Source organism: Vicia villosa, linkage group LG4, assembly GCF_029867415.1.
Source record: "Vicia villosa cultivar HV-30 ecotype Madison, WI linkage group LG4, Vvil1.0, whole genome shotgun sequence".
NCBI classification, from domain to species: domain Eukaryota; kingdom Viridiplantae; phylum Streptophyta; class Magnoliopsida; order Fabales; family Fabaceae; genus Vicia; species Vicia villosa.
Genome location: NC_081183.1, coordinates 196547105 through 196568343, shown reverse-complemented (window position 1 = coordinate 196568343; position 21239 = coordinate 196547105). Strand labels below are relative to the sequence as shown.

At 33.3% G+C, this 21239-nt stretch overlaps 2 protein-coding genes and 1 non-coding gene across 3 annotated transcripts; 2 read left to right on the top strand and 1 right to left on the bottom strand.

The window, feature by feature from the left end:
• Nucleotides 1–10491: 10491 nt before the first annotated feature.
• Nucleotides 10492–12713, top strand: LOC131596688 (small ribosomal subunit protein uS3x-like). The gene is made up of 6 exons (XM_058869416.1): nucleotides 10492–10652; nucleotides 10747–10894; nucleotides 11162–11333; nucleotides 11965–12019; nucleotides 12098–12229; nucleotides 12340–12713. The coding sequence occupies exons 1-6, from the start codon at nucleotides 10623–10625 to the stop codon at nucleotides 12529–12531; spliced, it is 729 nt and encodes a 242-aa protein (XP_058725399.1). The 5' UTR covers nucleotides 10492–10622; the 3' UTR covers nucleotides 12532–12713.
• Nucleotides 12714–16469: 3756 nt separating this feature from the next.
• Nucleotides 16470–20260, bottom strand: LOC131594221 (GDSL esterase/lipase EXL3-like). The gene is made up of 5 exons (XM_058866306.1): nucleotides 19924–20260; nucleotides 17804–17934; nucleotides 17491–17721; nucleotides 16966–17221; nucleotides 16470–16876 (listed from the first exon to the last, which is right to left on the bottom strand). The coding sequence occupies exons 1-5, from the start codon at nucleotides 20195–20197 to the stop codon at nucleotides 16686–16688; spliced, it is 1083 nt and encodes a 360-aa protein (XP_058722289.1). The 5' UTR covers nucleotides 20198–20260; the 3' UTR covers nucleotides 16470–16685.
• Nucleotides 18656–18729, top strand: TRNAT-AGU (transfer RNA threonine (anticodon AGU)). Its single transcript has one exon. It is a non-coding gene; the product is annotated as a tRNA-Thr (tRNA).
• Nucleotides 20261–21239: the final 979 nt, after the last annotated feature.

Genomic DNA, 21239 nt, shown 5'->3' with positions numbered 1-21239 from the left:
AATTAATGATTATTGTTTAAACCCTCTAGCTCTATCTTTATATTTCATTTTAGTTTTAAATATCAGTAAAATATATTTTGTTAAACTAACCAGAAAAAAATAGTATTCTAGAAATTATAAAAAAATTGTTTCATTCAACCATCTCAATTGGTAGCTAAAGAAACATTCAATTGTAAAGAGCATTTTCAAACCTGCAATATTTTACTTACATTTTACTTAAAAAAAATTGAGATTCCCCATTAATGTAAAGATTCTATATATTTGACTTCTTGGCAGTTTAACTGGATTTTATTTTTATTTTAGATTTAATTTTAAAATCTACGTGAATTTATTTTTAAAATTTTAAAATTTATTTGTTTATTATTTAATATATTATTTATATATTTAATTTTGAAATTTATTTTATTTATATTATAATTATTTAAAATATTATTTATGCGGGAAATGCTAACCAGCGTCTTTGGGGCACTTTTTAAATAATTAAAGTGGTAAGTTTTTTTTAAAATGTGTGTATTCAATGCATTGGAAATTGAAATATTAATATTTATAAAAAAATATTTTCTTTATTTAATATGTTTAAAGAGTTTCATGAGGGCACCGGTTAACAATACCCTATTTATATATTTAAATTCTGAACTCAGATTATTTATATTTAAAATTTGAAATTCTATTTTATTTATATTATAATTTCCTAATTATTTAATATATTATTAACCCTTGTAATTAAGAATTATATTGAAGAATAATTATTTAATATATAAAATAATTTAGAAAAAATCAACTAAAATATTTTCGAAAATCAACTATAATTTCTTTATTGTTTTTCTTGCTAGATTAATTTGTCCATTTTTCCATTGGTTTTTACGTCATCTTCAATTATTAATCATTATTAGCATAGTGTGTATATAGCTGCATGATGGTACATTAATACACTTAGTGTATAGTTAGTTCAATACAAGTACCCTTAGTTTATACACTATATATATGAACTCAATGTAACAGTTACAGTTAATCTTCAATAATGAAAAGTTATTTTCTCTTTATGCTTTCTTCTTGTGATATCAACATGGTATCAGAGCTCATCGCTTGAGCTCTGGTGACCAATCCCTTCTCTTGCTCGTTCATCCTCTTCGGTTGCACAAGCTTCTTCGGTTGCACAAGCTTCTTCTCCCTCGCTTGTTCATCTTCTCCGATTGCACAAGCCTCTTCTTCTCCTCTTTCTCCGATTGATCAAGATTCGTCATTCTTTGTTCTTCAATCGTTTCCCTTCTCTTCGCCATGGATCACCAGAGCTATGCGGATTATGCAACAAACTCTTCTAATCCGTTCTACCTCCATCCGAACGAAAGTCCTGCGCTGATTCTTGTTGCTCCACCATTGGACAACAAGAACTACCACACCTGGTCCAGATCTATGCTTCTTGCATTGATTTCAAAGAATAAGGAAAAGTTCGTTGATGGTACGTTTCCGAAGCCGTTCGTCACAGATCCTCTGTACGCTCAGTGGATCCGATGCAACACTATGGTCCTCTCTTGGATTCAGCGATCCATCTCCGATTCGATTGCGAAATCAGTTTTGTGGATTGCAACGGCTTCTGGTGTTTGGAACAATTTACGGATTAGGTTTTCACAGAGCGACGTTTTCCGCATCTCCGATATCCAAGAAGAACTCTATCGCTTCCGCCAAGGTACTCTCGATGTCTCTGAATATTTCACTCAATTGAAGATGCTTTGGGATGAGCTTGAGAATTATCGCCCTCTCCCTTGTTGTACCTGTTCTTTTGCTTGTTCATGTGGTGCTGTTGATTCTGCCAAAACATACCGTGAACAAGATTATGCTATCAGGTTTTTGAAGGGATTGAATGAGCGATTTGCTCAATCCAAGTCCCAAATTATGATGATGACACCTTTGCCTCACATTGACAAGGTTTTCTCTCTTGTTATTCAACAAGAACGTGAGCTTAACTATGCCTCACCTTCCGATCCCCCTGAATCTACTATTTCTGCCCTCCATGTCAATGCTCATTCTAGCAAACAGCCTTCTGTTTCCAAGGGCAAGGGTAATAGAGTGTGCACTCACTGTGGACGAACGAATCACACTGTGGACACATGTTTTCAGAAACATGGTTATCCCCCTGGATTCAAACAGAGGAACAAAATTCAGACTCCTGCTCCTGCTCCTCCACAACCTCAAGCCAATATTGCCACTCATGGTTCTGTGCCTGCAGATACTGCTTCAGGATCCTCATTTGGCTTCACTCAGGAAGAATTTCAAAGCATTCGTGCCCTGCTTCAACACTCAAAATCCACTCCTACCATCAATTCCATTACCACGTCTCCCCTAGCCATGAATTCCAACACACCATCAGGTTTTGGTAAGACTTCTAATCTTTGGATTTTAGATACAGGAGCCACGGACCACATAACCTTTGATATTTCAAATTTCTCTTCCTATCATACCATTGTGCCTATATCTGTCTCTTTGCCTAATGGTTCCAATATAACAGCTAACATCTCTGGCACTGTGAACATCACTTCCACTCTCACTCTCTTTAATGTTCTCTATATTCCCACTTTTCATGTTAATCTGATTTCTGTTACCAAACTAACTGATAACATGAATTGTTCTCTGAATTTTTCTTCCAATTCCTGTCAAATCTTGCAGAACCATTCGAGGAAAACGATTGGTACAGCTAAGCTGCATAGAGGCCTCTATCTCATAGACACTCATACTTCTTCTTCTCATTGTAATTCTGCTATTTCTAATTCTTTTGAAACTTGGCACTATAGATTAGGCCATGCTTCTGATTCTTGTATGCTTACTCTAGCTAAGAATTTTCCTATTATACCTTCTAATAAAGATAATATGTTACCTTGTGATTCCTGTCATTTAGCAAAACAGAAAAAGCTTCCTTTTCCTACTAGTACTTCATCTACTATTGCTCCTTTTGATATTCTCCATGCTGACCTATGGGGGCCCTTTGCCTCTGAATCTATTCAAGGTCACAAATACTTTCTTACATTGGTAGATGATTTTTCTAGATTCACATGGATCATTTTTTTAAAATCTAAAACTGAAGTCAGGCAGAGTATTATTCACTTTGTTGCTTCTTTAGAAAATCAATTCCAAACATCTTTGAAGTGTTTTAGATCTGACAATGGTTCAGAATTTCTTACCCTGAGCCAATTTTTTCTTTCCAAAGGCATTTCCCACCAGAAATCCTGTGTTGAAACACCCCAACAGAATGGGGTGGTAGAGAGAAAGCATCAGCACATTCTTAATGTAGCTAGAGCTCTTGCTTTCCACTCTAACATGCCTACCTCTCTATGGAATTTCAGCATTAAACATGCTGTGCATTTGATTAACAGAATCCCTAGCCCTCTCCTTAAAAACAAATGCCCTTATGAACTTCTTTTTCACACTTTTCCTGTTCTGATCCATCTCAAGGTTTTTGGATGCCTTTCCTTTGCCTCTACTCTTCAGGCTCACAGAACCAAATTCCAGCCTAGAGCAAGAAAGGCAGTCTTCCTTGGCTTCAAAGATGGTATAAAAGGGTATCTCTTGTATGATTTGTCCTCTCATGAACTCTTTGTTTCAAGAAATGTAGTTTTCTATGAAAGTGTTTTTCCTTTCAAATCTGTCCCTGTCCAAACTTCTCTGCAGGATACCTCTACTACCACATTGGATAATACACTGGATAATAACACTGTCCTTGAGGTTGAACCTGTCCTTCTGCCAGTCAGTCCCTCTCTTCCCTCAACTATCCCTGTACCTGTCCATAATACCCCTAATTCTGACCCTGTGGTCCCTACCAACCCTGTTCAAAGTCCTCAAGTCATAGACTTTGACCCTAATACTACATCTGAACCTGTCATGACAGATGCTATCCCTATTACTGCCAGCTCTCTTCCTAATCTTTCCCCACCTCCCTTAATTCAGCCTACCAGAAGATCCTCTAGGACCAAACACCCCCCTAGCTACTTGCAAGACTTCCATTGCAATCTCTTATCCACTAGTCCTCAGCAGTGTCCCAATGTCCCTTACCCTATTTCAAACTTCTTATCATATCAAAACTGCTCCAATGCCTACAAACATTTTTGCTGCACCATATCCTCTATCCCTGAACCCAAAACCTTTACCCAGGCCTCTAAGCATGAGTGTTGGAGACAGGCCATGAATGCTGAGATTTCTGCCCTTGAGTCTAACCAAACTTGGACTCTTGTAGATCTTCCTGCAGGTAAAGTACCAGTTGGATGCAAGTGGGTCTATAAAGTGAAGTACAATGCTGATGGAACCATAGAAAGATATAAAGCAAGACTTGTTGCTAAGGGCTACACTCAACTTGAGGGAGTGGACTACTTTGATACTTTCTCTTCTGTTGCAAAGATCACAACTGTCAGGGTCCTCTTAGCAATTGCTGCCATCAAGCATTGGCATTTGGAGCAGCTTGATGTCAACAATGCTTTTCTTCATGGTGATCTCAATGAGGAAGTGTATATGCAACTCCCACCAGGTTATGGCTGTTCTACCTCTTCTAAAGTCTGCAAACTCACAAAATCTTTATATGGTTTGAAACAGGCTAGCAGGCAATGGCAAGCAAAATTATCCACTGCACTTTTAGCCTTGGGGTATTCTCAGTCTGAAGCTGATCACTCTCTTTATACCAAGTGCACAGCTTCACATTTCACTGCCCTTTTAGTCTATGTTGATGACATAGTTCTTACAGGTGATTCCCTCACTGAGATCAAGTTGGTCAAATCATTCTTGGATCAGAAATTCAAAATCAAAGACCTAGGCCAACTCAGATTTTTCCTTGGTCTAGAGATAGCTCGATCTTCTTCAGGCATTTTTTTGAACCAAAGGAAATATGTGCTAGAACTACTTGAGGACACGGGCTTTCTTGGTTCTAAACCTGCCACAACTCCTATTGATCCTACTTTGAAGTTATCCTCCACCAATGGTACTCCCTTGGATGATCCTTCCTCTTATAGGAAATTAATTGGCAGACTCCTCTACCTTACAAATACACGTCCTGACATTTCCTATGCGGTTCAACATCTCAGCCAGTTTGTTGCTAACCCGTTTGTTTCTCATTTCAAAGCAGCTACTCGCATCTTACGTTATCTGAAGACATTTCCTGCCCAGGGTATCTTCTTCTCTAGTTCCAGTGCTCTTAAACTTCATGGATTTGCCGATTCGGACTGGGCCCGTTGTCCTGACTCCAGAAAATCTGTCACTGGTTTTTGTGTTCTCCTTGGTGACTCCTTACTTTCATGGCGCTCCAAGAAGCAGAACACCGTTTCTCGTTCCTCCACTGAGGCAGAGTATCGGGCACTTGCTTCTCTAACATGCGAGATTCAATGGTTGCGTTTTCTGTTTGATGATTTTCGCATCCCTTTCTCTGAGCCAGCTTCCATTTACTGTGATAGCAAGTCTGCTATCTATTTGGCCCATAACCCTACCTTTCATGAGCGTAGTAAGCATATCGAGATAGATTGCCACGTTATTCGGGAGAAATTGGCATCTAATCTCATTCACTTGCTACCTGTGCCTTCTCACTGTCAACTGGCCGATGTTCTTACTAAACCTTTGCACTCACCATTATTTTCTTCTCTTCTGTCCAAGTTAGGATTGTGCAATATCCACATTCCAACTTGTGGGGAGGTATTAGCATAGTGTGTATATAGCTGCATGATGGTACATTAATACACTTAGTGTATAGTTAGTTCAATACAAGTACCCTTAGTTTATACACTATATATATGAACTCAATGTAACAGTTACAGTTAATCTTCAATAATGAAAAGTTATTTTCTCTTTATGCTTTCTTCTTGTGATATCAACAATCATCACTAACTAGATATTGTATAATATAATTTTAGTTGATTTTCTCACTAACTAGTTGATTTTTCTTATAGGTAAAATGTAAGATTTTATGGTCTCCTGGTCAACCAAGGGGCCAAATATAAGAAACCTTCACATTACGACGGAGGAATGAATTTTTTTTTTAATAAGGGTAAATCGAATGTCGCTCACATTACAAGGGGTCTTATATATTTAATTCTATTTTAAATAATAAAATTTAAGTCGTCAAACTATTTTTTCATAGTAAAAATTATTAATAAATATGGGCGAAAAAACTCTGCAGAATACAAATAGAAACACCAAGGCATACGGAGTGCTAACACAAACAAAGTAACTATAAACAATGGTATATGATGATGGTGACCTGACTAGAAAAACATCTTATGTCTCACTAATAAAAAGCAACTCAAGATTAAAGTGCTTATATGATCGATGTATTTGGCAAAAGTCTCAGAAGCCTCCGAATAATGAAAGAGAGAAAGTGAGCTCACCAGGTCGTGTATGTTTGAGTGACCAGGTTTTTGTAAAGTAACGAAGTAAATTTTAAGTAGCGTTAAATAAGTTTTTGGTCCCTATAAATATTGCAGTTTTCATTTTTAGTCCTTCCTGCCATTAGGCAACGGTTTTTACAAAAACAAAAAGTTGCCAAAACCAGCTAAAATCGTTGCTAAAACCCCAGGAGGGACTAAACATGAAACTTCAATATTTATAGGGACCAAAAACTAATTTAACCCTTTTAAGTACTAATGCAACTCACATACACACAAAATCTTAAAAGGGTTAAGCCAACTAAGAAGCTTTGGACAATTTTTCAAGATAAAAACGTTTGAAAAAGATTTTGTGTGTAATTGAAAAATAATTAATCAATTCGGAACCTAAGCCAATTAATTAGAAGCTTTGACTAAGAAGCTGTCCATTTTTTTTCCCAAAACTTTATCTAAACCAACTAACCAATTCGGAACCTAAGCCAATTAATTAGAAACACTTTTCTGAGACAACCAATTGATTGAAGCATTAAGCCAATCAATTGGAGAATGGCCAAAAGTTTAACAAAATGATTAGGACAACACCTAATGACTTGCAACGATTCTATATCTAATATTTTATATAATGTGTAGGGTGATCGATTAAAAATAACTCAAAGAATTATGCCAATTGATTGGCTCGTCAATTCCACCCATAGATCATTTCCATTTTTGGTTTCTCCATCTCCTATACGTCATTCCACACCACTTTCCAAAGCTTTGCATTTTCCTTGGAATATATCTCTCTATTTTCTCTTTCTCTCTCCCCATCTTTAGAAATATGATCAAAGGTTTTGCGTGAGACAAATAGTACATGGTACAAATCAGATATTCCTTCCACTACGCATGTTTTATAGTACAAAGATTGTACTATGGTACAATGTTGTCTACCACTCCCTGCTGACCGTTATGAAGATTACAACTAAGAAATGTGCAATTCCATCTTCACCCTCCAACATATCTTTTGATGTCTATATAATGAAGACTTAGAAGAGTTCAAAAAAATAAACTGCTTAACGAAATTTTGAATATGCTAAAACTCTTTTCATATGAAAAGATGTAAAAGCAATGAACTTTTGTTTAGTAACTTGCTCAAACATTGTTGTGTTGTCGTTGTATTTCATTTGTGTAATCTAATTTTTGTTAAGAAGCATCTTGTAAACACACACTCTTTGTATTTCAACTTATAAGTTGGTTGTATTCATTGAGATACTAGGGTATAGGGATGTCAATGGGGCAGAGAATATTCGGAGGATGCTTCCCCGCTCCACGCCTAGCCCCCAAATTTATTCAGCATCCCCATCCCTAATCTCCACAATGGGGGAATATTTTCCCCCATCTCCATCCCCACAAATCTCCACGGAGATCCATGGAGATCAAATTTTAAAAAAGTTTCTATATTTTTCGATCAAAACTATGACACTAGTGTTTCGTTTTTTTCCTTTTTAAAAAAAACAACATATATCTTGCATCTTTCTTTTAAAAAAATACATCTTGCATCAATAACAAAAACAAAAAAAACAAAAACACTTATTGTTGCTAATGTTTTTTTTTTTGTAAAAAAAAGGTATTAATAGAACTTGTTGCTACCATGCTTCCGCTAATTTACTACCACGATATTATTGTCGTCTAGCGCAAGTGGGTGATTACGAGTGAGCGTGGCAAATCTATCACTACTAATTTATTAATTTAATGAAAAAAAACATGTGCTAATGAAAGTAAAATGAATTTTAAGAGTAATTATCATAAGCACAATGAACAAATGAGAGTGGTTGTTGTGATGATGATGAGAACAAAGGAGACGATGAATGGAGGAGAGAAAGATAATTGAGAAAAGAAAAGGAGGATACGGTGTGTATATATTATGTATTGGATGCACTTTTATAATGTCAGGTACTTAGATAGTAAAACAATACATTATACAATCAAACATAAAAATAAATGATCCTCTAATGATTCTTAATTTTCTAATATATTAATATTTTTTATGTAAAATTATATAATTATATATTATATAATATATAGAATACAAAAGTTAAATAATATGTATGGAGTCAAGGAATTCACGGGGCGGAGGATACTTTTCCAATCCCCGCCCCAAAGTATCATTAGGGGAATTTTTCCCTCAATCCCCATCCCCGCGGGGGAAGGAATCCCCCTAACTTCGGTGCTCCGAATAGATAATTCCCACAGGGATCCCCATTAATGGATGCAAATTGACATCCCTACTAGGGTATAATAAGAATTTCTTAAGAAGACATTGATGGGTAGTCTTTATGGTTATTAATCAGGTTGATTAAAGTGGATTAGGTCCTTGTTGATAAAGAAAAATTACCTTGGCGGGTGGAGTGAAGTAGCTTCGTTAACAATGAACCAGGATAAAAATATTGTGTCCTTTATTTTTAGTCCTTGTTCTTCCTTGTTTGTCTTGGTTAAGAAAAAGCTTTAAATCTTGAAACCTAATTCAAACCCTCATTTCTTGTTTTTTCTTTACCTTAAAAAATGTATGACATCCTTTTGGTATATGAATTTTATATGGTTATGGTGGCTTTTAGTGTTTCTTAGGGATCTCTCATATATCTACTAGCTCTTTGTCTCTACTGAGTATTAATGATAGAGAGTGTTGGGATTTGGTTGCAGTTATTATAATTACATGCATATCAATGATCAATTGTGCTCATTTTGACCATTAGTCCATATTATCACATATTTTGTATCATTCTTATCCATGTCTGAAATAACATCATTATATCAATTGTATTTCTTATCATTGGTATACATTTCAATAGTATATTTGAAAACACTTTGCAACAAGTGAAGCATTTTCATCATCCTCTACTCTTTTTGAGAGAGCAAGTTCGATCGGATGAGGTGCTTAAAGATGGTGAGATAGTCTCCCCGCTAGGGTAGCACAATTTTTTAATGTATTAAAGGTAAAATACCTTTGTAATGAAAAAAATATGTGCACATATATCTGTTAGTGTTCTTTTACCTATATGAGATATGTTTGTATAATCTTGAGTGTGAAGCTTTGATTTTCGTGTGATCTTATGAGGTCTTTCCTCGAAGTTTATTGTATGTCTCTCGTGGCCAAGTGTCGGTTCCCATTCTCCCGCCCAAGTGAAAAATTGGTCTGAGGTCGACGTGTGGCCAACCACCCACTACGACCTCTAGAGTGGCAGGCTGACAAAGGGGGTGAACTTTTATTTCCTGTGTGGAATTAATTTTTGTAGTCATATGTGCATGATGTTTCCGACAGCACACGTGACTTTCTTTTTGTGTGTGCTTTGGACCGTGGGAAATTATTTGATGAAGTCGCACGCACGCGACGTTTGCGCAACACCAATAACTTTCTCTGCATCGAGGCCTTGATCTCTTTAGTTATACCCCAAACTCACCGTTACCTTTCTCAAACACAAATAAATGGTTATGATGAATTGACGTTGTAAAGCTTTTATCACCGAAGATGCATAACAATATAAAATACTTATTTATTTATTTATTTATTTTTTATAAAAAATACTCCCTCCGTTTTTTATTATAAGTCGTTGTGGAAAAATATTTTGTATTTTAATATAAGTTGTTTTACAATTCCAATGAATAATTAACGTTATTTTTCCTATTATATCCTCAAATATTTATTATTTTCTCTCATTTCAATTATATAAATTTATCTTCCACTTCCACATGTCATTAATGAAGGATAATTTTGTAAAAAACTTCATAATTTCTCATTTTCATACAACAATTATTATGTTTCTTAATCTGTGTTTAAAGTCTAAAACGACTTATAATAAAAAACGGAGGGAGTATTATCTAAAAAATTTAATTGATATGCGCTAACAATCAATTAATCATAATCGATAAATTTTTATAACTATTTGACTTCAACTTTAATGACATCTAAAATATTATTTATGAGTGATTGTAATGCATTGAAAATATAAATTTTTTTACACTAACAATATATCTATTAATCTCATATAGTAAACAAATAGTATCAAATAACTATGAGGGGTGTATCAAATGTCAAATAAAATAGTCTCAAATGATATCCTTGGACCTTTTGTTTCATGTTGGGCCTTTTGTCTTTCATTTCGGACTTAACCATTTTTAAGAGGAATAACATCACTTATCGCCACTAGTGTCAACAAATTAGGGTTTCCACTTCTCCGATCATTATCGGCGCCGGCGTTAGCACAACAACTCACAGTTACTATTACAATCTTCACCATGGCCACTCAAATGAGCAAGAAGAGAAAGGTTAGTCACACAATTTTCATTTTGATCCTATTACCCGCGGTGTTGCTTCAATTTCATCTGTTTTTGTTAAAGTTTGTGAATTTTTGTGTTGTAGTTTGTCGCCGATGGAGTTTTCTTTGCTGAATTGAATGAGGTTTTGACCCGTGAACTTGCTGAAGATGGTTACTCTGGTGTTGAGGTTAGGGTTACCCCAATGCGCACTGAGATCATTATCAGAGCTACTCGTACCCAAGCCGTTCTAGGTATGTGATTTCCTCAATTTTTGAAATTTCAATTACTTTGATGTAATTTGATTTGATACGACTTTTTTTTGGATTAAATGGGCCAATTGATTATGCAAATGAGTTTTGATTTGATAACAAATTTTTGAATCCTTGCAAATATATTGGTAAATATATTGGTATATGTAATAGGATGAATATTTGATTTTAGTCATTCAAAATGATTTAGCGACTAAAAGCAGAAAATAATATATTTGAGATTTCTGGGATATTTTGGGTGATATTTAGGTGAGAAAGGAAGGAGGATTAGAGAACTGACCTCAGTTGTTCAGAAGAGGTTCAAGTTTCCTGAGAACAGCGTTGAACTTTATGCTGAAAAGGTTAACAATAGGGGACTTTGTGCTATTGCTCAGGCTGAATCTCTACGCTACAAGCTCCTTGGTGGTCTTGCTGTGCGCAGGTATATTTGTACAATCATAGTAAAATAAATATTGTTCCACATCAAGAATTTGATTATGCTAAATATTGATGCTTAATCATGGGGAAATTTGTTATAGAACAGTCTATAAATGAATACCTTCTATATTGTCGTTAGTTAACAGATTCATCACTTGTTATTTTTGTCATTTCTTGTATTTCAGTATGCCACTTATCTCTCATAACCAAAGTTTGTTTCTTCTGGTTTTTATGAATTTGTATTTCTATCATTTGTTATTTTGGTAAATGTCTTTATGTTGATTTGGATTTAAAATATTATGGTTTTATTTAATTCATCAATTGATGTGAACTAGACTAGCATATAGATCTCATGTGGTGTCCTAACTCAGTGTCTTGTCTGCCACATACTTGTTATGTGAAAGGATAATGCTATGTTTAGCCATAATAGTATCTGATCTGTGTTCCATGTTAGATGTCTTCATTGGGTCTAAAATTACATTCCTCTGTTTATTGACATATTGTTCGGTAATCGTAATACATATCTACAAATTTCCACATTTTACATGGCTAGTGATTATCTGGGAGCTGCTAATTTCTTGAATACAATTTTGTGCTTGTGGTTACTGAACTATGTCCTGAACTATTTGTTGTAGGGCTTGCTATGGTGTTTTGAGATTTGTTATGGAAAGTGGTGCCAAGGGATGCGAGGTTTGTCTTGAAAAAGTGGCTTTCAACTCAATTATTATATTATTTGATTGTAATTGTTGCTTGATTTTATTTTATTAGGTCATTGTCAGCGGAAAGTTGAGGGCCCAAAGAGCTAAATCCATGAAGTTTAAGGATGGATACATGATTTCATCTGGGCAACCAGTCAAAGATTACATTGACTCTGCAGTTAGACACGTGCTTCTCAGACAGGTTTGCTTATGCTCTTACCTCAGAATTATTTCTCCCCAGAAGTTTTCAATTTGTTCCTACATTTGGTTTGTTTTGGAGTTGCTAACAATTCATTTCGTGTTGTCTTGTAGGGTGTTCTTGGCATCAAAGTAAAGATTATGCTTGATTGGGATCCTAAAGGGAAACAAGGTCCTAAAACCCCCCTCCCTGATATTGTCACTATCCACACTCCAAAGGAGGAGGAATACAACCCACCTCAGGAATACAACCAGCCTCCTCCCGCTGTTTTGGCCTCCACCGATATTGAGGTTCCCGTTGTTTGAGAGATGTTTTGACTTTGATCAACCATTTCAAAGGAGCTTGTAGTTTCTTTTCTCATTAAGAAAGTTGTGTTTAATCATTTTATTTTTATGAATAGTGGTTATGGTTCCTGTAATATAGAACTAATATGCTTTTCGTTGCAACACTTTTGTTTACATTAATCTATGTCGTTTAATATTCTTCACTTGTTCCTTTGTGCCATTTTGAAATAAAAATTCAAGAAGATCGATCTAAATGGGTCTCATTCTAGTGAAATCTATACAGAATTTAGAGGCAGGACTTCAACAAACTTTCAAACGGTTTGCATTCATTAATCAGAAGTAATTCCTGGGCTTAGACAAGGGATTTATAAAAACAATTGGTGGGTGAGGTCTTTTGCGTGATTGCTCATGAAACAGCTCTCCAAAACTTTGTAATTGATTAGGGGCTGCTCAATAATTTTTGTGAGGCAAATTACATGTGTTTCCAATGAGATTGATCTTGCTTATGTAGAATGAGATTGAGCATCTCAAGTAGAATGTCATTAATATTTAACCAAGAGGGCTTCTAAATATGAATCAAGCTCAATAGCTTTTAAATCAAACTTTTCTTTGTTTGGTGTCATATAAAGGGTTATAATATAAAAAATTGCTATTGCAATGTCCTTATTGTTTAAATGTGAGCAATGAGGAAGGAATTATGACAGTTAGGAACTAGAGTATGAAATCTTAACCTTAAGAAACATGTAGAAGCGTGTTTTAAAATCTTGAGTGATGAAAAGAACTAAATCATACTTCGAAGTTAGTAATTAAAAAATCGAAAAGTAGAAAGAACGTCAATAAAGGATGTTAGAGTCGTGGAGTTTAGCGATAGGCGGCTCGATGAAGCCAAAGAGTCTGACAATGGAGGTCCAACCATGTGCGACAAAGCTTTGATAATTAGGGGTGATAAACGGGAATGTTTGCTACGCAAAATCCTGTCAAAAAAAAGGGAAGGGCGGGGTAGGGCACATTTAGTAGATGGTGATGACCTAAAACTTTGGGCTACCCTTGAAAAAATAATAGCTGGGTCGGAGGACCCTGCACCCCTAAAGACTAAAAGTTACAAAATTTCATGTTAATTTTCGTAAAGTGGGGTTGACCTACAAAAGGGCGCATGTCTAAAACCTTGTCTCGTACCGCGGAAAAAATGCGGGTAAAATGAGAATGCCTGGTGGGTTGGGTCAGTTTTGCCACCCTACCGACAGTCGACGACGCTGTGGGTTATTTCGACGAGAAGGTCGGGTCCATCGAGGATCAGTTCAATTAAGTAGGTTGCATGTATTGTGATTTATTGTTTCAGTGCACAAATCGATTTGTTAATAATCACTCATGTTTTGGGTCTGCTAAGGATCCATTGGGTTTCAACATACATATATGAATATGTATATTTATCATTCTTGTCTTCAAAACCTTGAGAATTTCAGAGTTGAAGATAGAGAGAAGGATTATGAATCCTATTGGAAAATTTAGAGAGACAAAGGTAGAAATTCCTTGGAGTTCTTAGAATTTGGAAAATCTTTGGAGGTATCTAAAGGGATAGAGAAACAATTTTAATTTGTTAGTGTTGTTGAGACTATAAATTTGGTTGCCATTATTCTTTATCCCACACATCAAATTTCTTGATGTGTTTGAAGCTATCAACCAATACACCAGAATTGTTAGATCTCTCACAATAAGAGGAACCCACCGCGGGGGAAGATATATTTTGTTTACAAGTAGGCTTTATGGATTCTATATGGAAGATCGAGGAATTTTACAGAGACCATAAATTTCGATTGTGAAAATTGTATATGAAATTTTTTTAACTCAAATAAAAGTATTGAAGCATTTAAGTGTGAGACATCAATGTCTACACCTAACAAAAGCAGAGAAAACTAAGATGACAAATAAAATCAAGAGTGTCATTATCTTATGTCTTCGAGATAAAGTTGTAAGGAAAGTCGCCGAGTAGTAGATTATGACTTTGATGTGGGAAATATACGACCAAGTCTTTGGCTCATAGGCTGTGTTTGAAACAAAAACTCTACTCATTTTGAATGGTAATGAACAAATTCATAGTTGATTAATTGATTGAATTTTACAAGATCCTTGATGATCAGGAGAATATTGAGGTGAAGATCTATGATGGACACATGGCTCTACTCTTGTAAATCTCATTACTTAGATCTTGTTAGCACTTCAAAGATTATCTTCTTTATGGTAAAAAAAGTACTATTACTTTGGATGAAGTTTAGACGAATGTGAGATCGAAGCAATTTTCAAAGTAGAAAGATTTGAAAATTAAAGATAGTGGCGAAGATTTGAGTGTCTCAAGAGGAGAAAGTGAGTGTAGAGTAATGTTAAAATAAAAAAGGTTTGATGAGTAATGATTGAAATGCTTTACTTTTCATAAAATTGGTATATTCATTAGGGATTGTCCAAAGAGGATAGATAAGTAATAATGACTTTGTTCAGATTTGAGGAGGAAGTTACTGCATTTGGGAAAATAACAAACTTAGAGAAAAAGGAGGAACAAAATAACAACACAAGAGATTAACGTGGAAACTTCAAAATCAGAGAAAAAACCACAACCATTATCAATAGACAACTAGAGAATAACACTATATGAAAATAGTTACAAAACATAATATACCCTCAAATACCTCAGCCCCCAATACACCCACAACCTCAAAAACAAATATTTAACTACATCTCACAACACTCTAGTACAAGAGCACAAGAGAACAAAAAAAGTCAAATACAATCTTAAAGTGTTTTTGATTGGTGCATCTTGACAAAAATAAGCACTTCTTCAACATATATATTTTCAATCTTAAAGCCTTGGACTCTCTTTTTCTTCACAAAAATAAGCACTTCTTCAACATATATATTTTCAGCCAAACCCAACAATCTCCACCTTGATTGAAAATAATACGTAAGCTTTTATTGTCGTGACCGACACAAACTCCACCATAACGAGTACCAACATGTATATTTTCAACCATTTTCAACACCTGTTATAGATAGTAGTAAAGAAACGATTATAGAGACCTCTGGCTATCATTTGAATTGTGATAAAGTAAGGAGATAAATTGACCTATCACTAAGGCACAACTATATTGGCCTTGAGTGTTATGCTTTGAATGAGGTTGAAAAGTTACAAAAATTAGAAACAAGGACATTCAAGGACACATCCAAAAATAAGTGCAGTCAAATATGATTGAAGAATCATGCTTGCGGGTTTGTTAGATTACTTAAACAAGAAAAAGTGGTTAGAAGCAAGTGAATGCAAGTGGCAAAATTATGGTTCAAGCGTGACTTGAACTTGATAAAAGTTGTTGAATGATAATTCAAATCGAAGTGAACAACAAAGAGGTTGTTGGGTAAATTTCCATCACCATGTAGAAATATGCCTTAAAACCTTGAGTGATGAAGAGAAAGAACATATGTTTTAAGATTTCTAAAAATCAGAAAGCCGAAAAACAGTAAGAATGTTGACAAAATTCATCTTTTTATGAGCTGTTTTGTATTTCCTTGAGGCTAAAAATTTGGTTGCCTTTGTTTCACGTTAAAGTTTTTTTTTTTAGAATTTTCACAATAAAACTATTTGAATCTAATGTGAAAACTGGCAAGCAACTTCCTTAATCTAAACAATATGGAATTATTCATCTTTCAAAGTAGTGATTCAATAAAGTGTAGATTCTCTTAGTTGATGATACCAATATAATTGCTCTTTTTTTTTTTTGGTACCAATTGTTTTTTAAACTTAATTATGAACACTATCAATTTTACTAATCAATTGTTAATTAATAATAAACTTTTCATTAGAAAACTGTTTTCGTAAACTTTTGTATCGGGTTTGAGCACCCCTAGTGCTCCTTTGAATGAAATTCCTTTGCCTATTCAAAAATAATAATAATAAACTTTTCATAAAGAACAATCATAGACTGTGTCCTATTATATGAATACATGAATTCCCTAAGTACTAATACTTAAGACACTCAATCATCTTAATCCCAAAAAAACAATAAAGCAAACAAGAAATTTCATTCTTTGACTGCAAAATCCAACAAACTTGACATACTCATCAAGATACAAATTTAGATGGAACAATATAAAAATAAACCAACTTGGCAGACAAACTTAATTAATGTAACTTATATCAATCTGCTCAAATATTTTTGAAGAACTCCATCTACTAGGTTTCTATATGCTCTTTCAGTAGGATGATAGCTATCCCAAAACACATATTCAGAAGCATTAGAACAAGTAGTGTCAAACGGATTGCATAACACTGCAACCTCTAATTTCCCTGTGCCACAACAACCTCTATCCACAACTTTGAACCCTACAATTCAATAAGCAAATAAAAACTTTGTTAATTAAGGGTTGCATAATCACTTTTTTTTATATTACTTTGAGATAAATTAGCATTACCATATTTTTGATAGTTGAGAATGATATCAAGTAGAGGGGTGTAAACATCAATGTAAACTATCCTGCTATTGGGTGAGCTGTGACTTAGAGAATCAAGCTCCTTTGAGAGTTTGATGTTGAATAACTTTGCTGCATCATTATATTTTTCTGCACATTCTCTTACTATCCCTCCAGCAAGAGTTCTTTGTGATGGCACACATCCAATTGGGGGTGCACCTAGTACAGCAATTCTTCTAGCTCCAAGATTATATATTTCCTACTCAAGAGGAAAAAATATCATATAGTAAGCCATAATTTTTTATTACTAGGAACCAGGTATCCTCGGGAGATCCAGTTGCAAAGACTAATTCTTCAAACCGAGTAAAATGATAAGAAACAATAAAACTAATGCACAATAACGCAAGTGATAAATCTCTTAAACTACAGTCGTTTAAGAGATTTCTCACTGGTGCATTATGAGAGTTCTGAATTTGAACCTAACCCTAGATATTTTTTTTCTTTATAAATTTAAAATATATATACTACCTTTACAAAATTAGTGGCTGAGGTGGACATAAGATCAGCGTAAGCAGGAACATCATATTGTAATCTTGCGTGGGCAATAAAATATGTGTTGGCAATGTCATCACTACCTCCCACCAAAACAAAAAGACTATTGGATAAGATGAAGTTTGTTCTTTCTTCTCCAACCATGCCTTTCAGCTTTCCTATGTATTCTTTGAACATGTCTAGTTGAGACGATAACGGTATCACCGACTGATATTACAAAATAATCATTAGTATCACTTTAATTAATAATAATATATTTTAAATTAAATATATATGTTTATATATTTACCGCAATTTGTGGTGTTAATGGATCGTATCCTGATGCTCCGGAGGCGAACCCTACGCCCGTAAGAAGATCAGATGGTTTGAGATTTGGATCCAAATATGCTGGTACATACCCTTTGATACCCAATTCTTCAGCTGCAAGTAAATTCAATGGAGATAAGAATCTGACCTATTGTTGGCATTTGGATCATATAGGAAAAAAAATACTTTGGTATCTTTGCATGATAATTTGTTTTATGCATGGTAATTTTATTGATCACTGCAAATATAGGCACCTATATTTTAACTTGCATAGTAACATTTCTAAAGTATTTTGTTTTGTTACTATCATCCTCCTTCCTCTTCTCCCTATCTTTTTTCACATTACCACCATTCTTCTATACCCCACCTTCTATAAATGTGACAATTTTTTTTTATTATAAATTTTGAGATTGAATTGTTTGACTCTTTTAAATTCATAAATTAATTATGCATAATGAGAATTTTTTATCAGTAGACAAAATGAAAAATAACTATTAGAAATGCATACACAAATGTGAGATTCTGTGTTTAAATTTGGATAATGATATTAAATATAAAGATATCAACTTTTTCAATTGAAAAAGATTTAAGTGTAAATATATAAACAAATGTATTATTGTCATATCATTTTAAATTATTATTTTATTTGAACTTATTTATATATAACATTGAATAAAATACAACATATTTGTTATTTATTTGCAATTTCACAACTATTTAAGGTTGATATTAATAAAATCAAACGCAAACAAATCTAGACATAAATTTTTAAACAAAAAAAAAAACAATAGTAGTTTACAATTTTGAAATAAAAAATAGAAAACCAAACCATGTGGCTTTCATAGCTCAGTTGGTTAGAGCACCCGTTTAGTAAGCGGGAGGTCTTGAGTTCAACTCTCAATGAAAGCAAACTTTTATTAATATAGTGTTTTGAATTCAACTCTTAATTAAAATTTATTTATCTTTTTTTTTAATGATAAATAGAATTATATTATTTTATTAATTTTAATTTTTTACTTTATCTTTTTTTAATGATAAATAGAATTATATTATTTTATTAATTTTAATTTTTTACTTCAACTCTAAATAACTTTTCTATCACTAAACAAGAGAATTATATATATATAAATAAACAAACAACAAACATAAATTAATTGTTTAAAATATAATTAATATTTTATTTTAATTTAACAAGAACACATGAAGAAAGATACACAATTTTATGTCAAAATAGAACATATAATATAATATATGATGTTATTATCTTAGAACATATAATATAATATATGATGTTATTATCTAAAAGGTTATACATGTTTTAGAAATTAATTTTCACACCCTCATAATAATAAATCAAGAAATAGGTCTTTCATTTGTATTTTACATACAAAAAAAAGAATAAAGAAAGAAAGGGAGCACTTGTATATTTTACAAACAATTTAACTATCACTTTAAATAGAATAGATATATAAGTCATATTTTGGTGGATCCCACAAAAAAACGAATCTCAAATAATAAATAGATAATATTTGGGTAGGCTGAATATCTCTTATACTTTCTCCAAATTGTTATTGGTTCTCATAAATCAGACTCCTAACTTTCAATAAATGATTTAGTAGCCAAAAAGATCTAGAAGAAAAACACAAAAGATTGATAATTTATTGTACATTAAATCTCTCCAATATTTTTGCCTCACTTCAAAAATTACTACATTCAGACCCTATCAAAATGGCTAACTGTCATTTTTCACACCCAAAATATCATAGTGCAAATCAAGACAAAAAAACACAAGTTTCTAAATTTGAACATATAACTCAACAAATGTTTTGCTTTCATGGTTAGAAATGAGAGAAAATAGAAAAGAAAATGTTATCATAAATAAATAAAATACCATGAAACTATGACTTCTCTTCCACATTAACATCAAGAGAAGGAGAGAGAGTCTCTCAACTATTTAGAGAGAGAGAGAGAGAGAGAGAGAGAGAGAGAGAGAGAGAGAGAGAGAGAGAGAGAGAGAGAGAGAGAGAGAGAGAGAGAGAGAGAGAGAGAGAGAGAGAGAGAGAGAGAGAGAGAGAGAGAGAGAGAGAGAGAGAGAGAGATTACCTAGAATATCTGAAGGAATTTTTCCATTGCAAAATCTACCAGTTGGAACACCACCTTGAAAATCTTTACCATAAGGAGGAAAGTTACATTTGACCAAAGTTTTGAGGTGATTGTTGTTTCCTGAGTCAACGATTGAATCTCCAAATGCTATCACAGCTGGAACTGAAACATTTGGAGGAAGCTTTATCACAGCCTTTGCTTTGAAGCATAAAGCAAATAATACAAAGAAATGGATTAAGAATGAAGAAGTCATTGGAGAACTTGTGAGTTGCATAAACACTTGTTTCCTCCTGTGAATGAAATAAATAAGGTTTAATATGTATCATAGGATAATGTATTTTACATGAATATATATACACACACAACAATTAGGATCATAACTAGTAACTTCATCTGCTTGAGGTCCTGTCCAATAAATGTGTTTTATTGCTCTTTTATCTTTAATATAAAAGACAAATGTCCTAATAAAATATTAATAAAAGGGTTAAATATGTTTTTAGTCCCTATAAATATGCGACCCTGCATTTTTAATCCCTATAAAATTTTCCTTTAATAAATAGTCCTTCTAAAATTTGTATGCATGCAATTTCAGTCCCTGCTATTTTCTAAAATTTTAAAAACTGTTTAATTACCCTTTAATTTTTAAATTTTTGAATTATTTTTTTTATATATGTTTAGAATACTATAAAATATTTATTTACCAAGTTTTAGAATTTTTTAAAACGAGAAAAATTAAATATGAATTTTTCAAATTTCAAAAAATAATGATAAAAGTAATGAAAATCTCAACTTAGAAATTAAATTTTGAGTTTCTTTTTTTTCTAGGAACTTTTTAAAACATTATGAACATGTCTGCAAAATAATCATTCTAAAATACACATTGGTTTGATAGTAGGGACTTAAACTAGGTGCATAATAATTTTATAAGGACCATTCATTGAAGGAAAATTTTATAGGGACTAAAAATGCAGGGTCGCATATTTATAGGGACTAAAAACGTATTTAGCCAATGAGATAACTCATGTGTTAGTTGAATTGGATGCGTGCAATTTTTTTATGTATAGATAAATTTTTGATAAATCAACAAAAATTTTAAAAATTCAATATAATTTTTTGTATGTTAATCTAACTCTAATAGCTATAAAGTAATAAACTTAGATATCATTATTCATTGTAAAGAGTAAAATTTTGATTATTAAGCTATTTGACAAAAATAACTCTATTTTTATTTTTATTAATTTAAATATTTGTTTAAGATTGGAGAAAGTATAAGCAAAATTGTTTAATTTTACAAAATAAGTAAAATTGTTTATAAA

Bases quoted from the DNA above. Each gene is read 5' to 3' on its own strand.
- LOC131596688 (XM_058869416.1), top strand. From the start codon at position 10,623: ATGGCCACTCAAATGAGCAAGAAGAGAAAG. The intron at 11,334-11,964 runs GTATATTTGTAC...TATTTGTTGTAG, and splicing joins GGTGGTCTTGCTGTGCGCAG to GGCTTGCTATGGTGTTTTGA. The intron at 12,020-12,097 runs GTTTGTCTTGAA...TTATTTTATTAG, and splicing joins GTGGTGCCAAGGGATGCGAG to GTCATTGTCAGCGGAAAGTT.
- LOC131594221 (XM_058866306.1), bottom strand. From the start codon at position 20,197: ATGCAACTCACAAGTTCTCCAATGACTTCTTCATTCTTAATCCATTTC. The intron at 17,935-19,923 runs GTAATCTCTCTC...ATTTACTTGCAG, and splicing joins AATTCCTTCAGATATTCTAG to CTGAAGAATTGGGTATCAAA. The intron at 17,722-17,803 runs GTAAATATATAA...TTGTAATATCAG, and splicing joins CATTAACACCACAAATTGCG to TCGGTGATACCGTTATCGTC.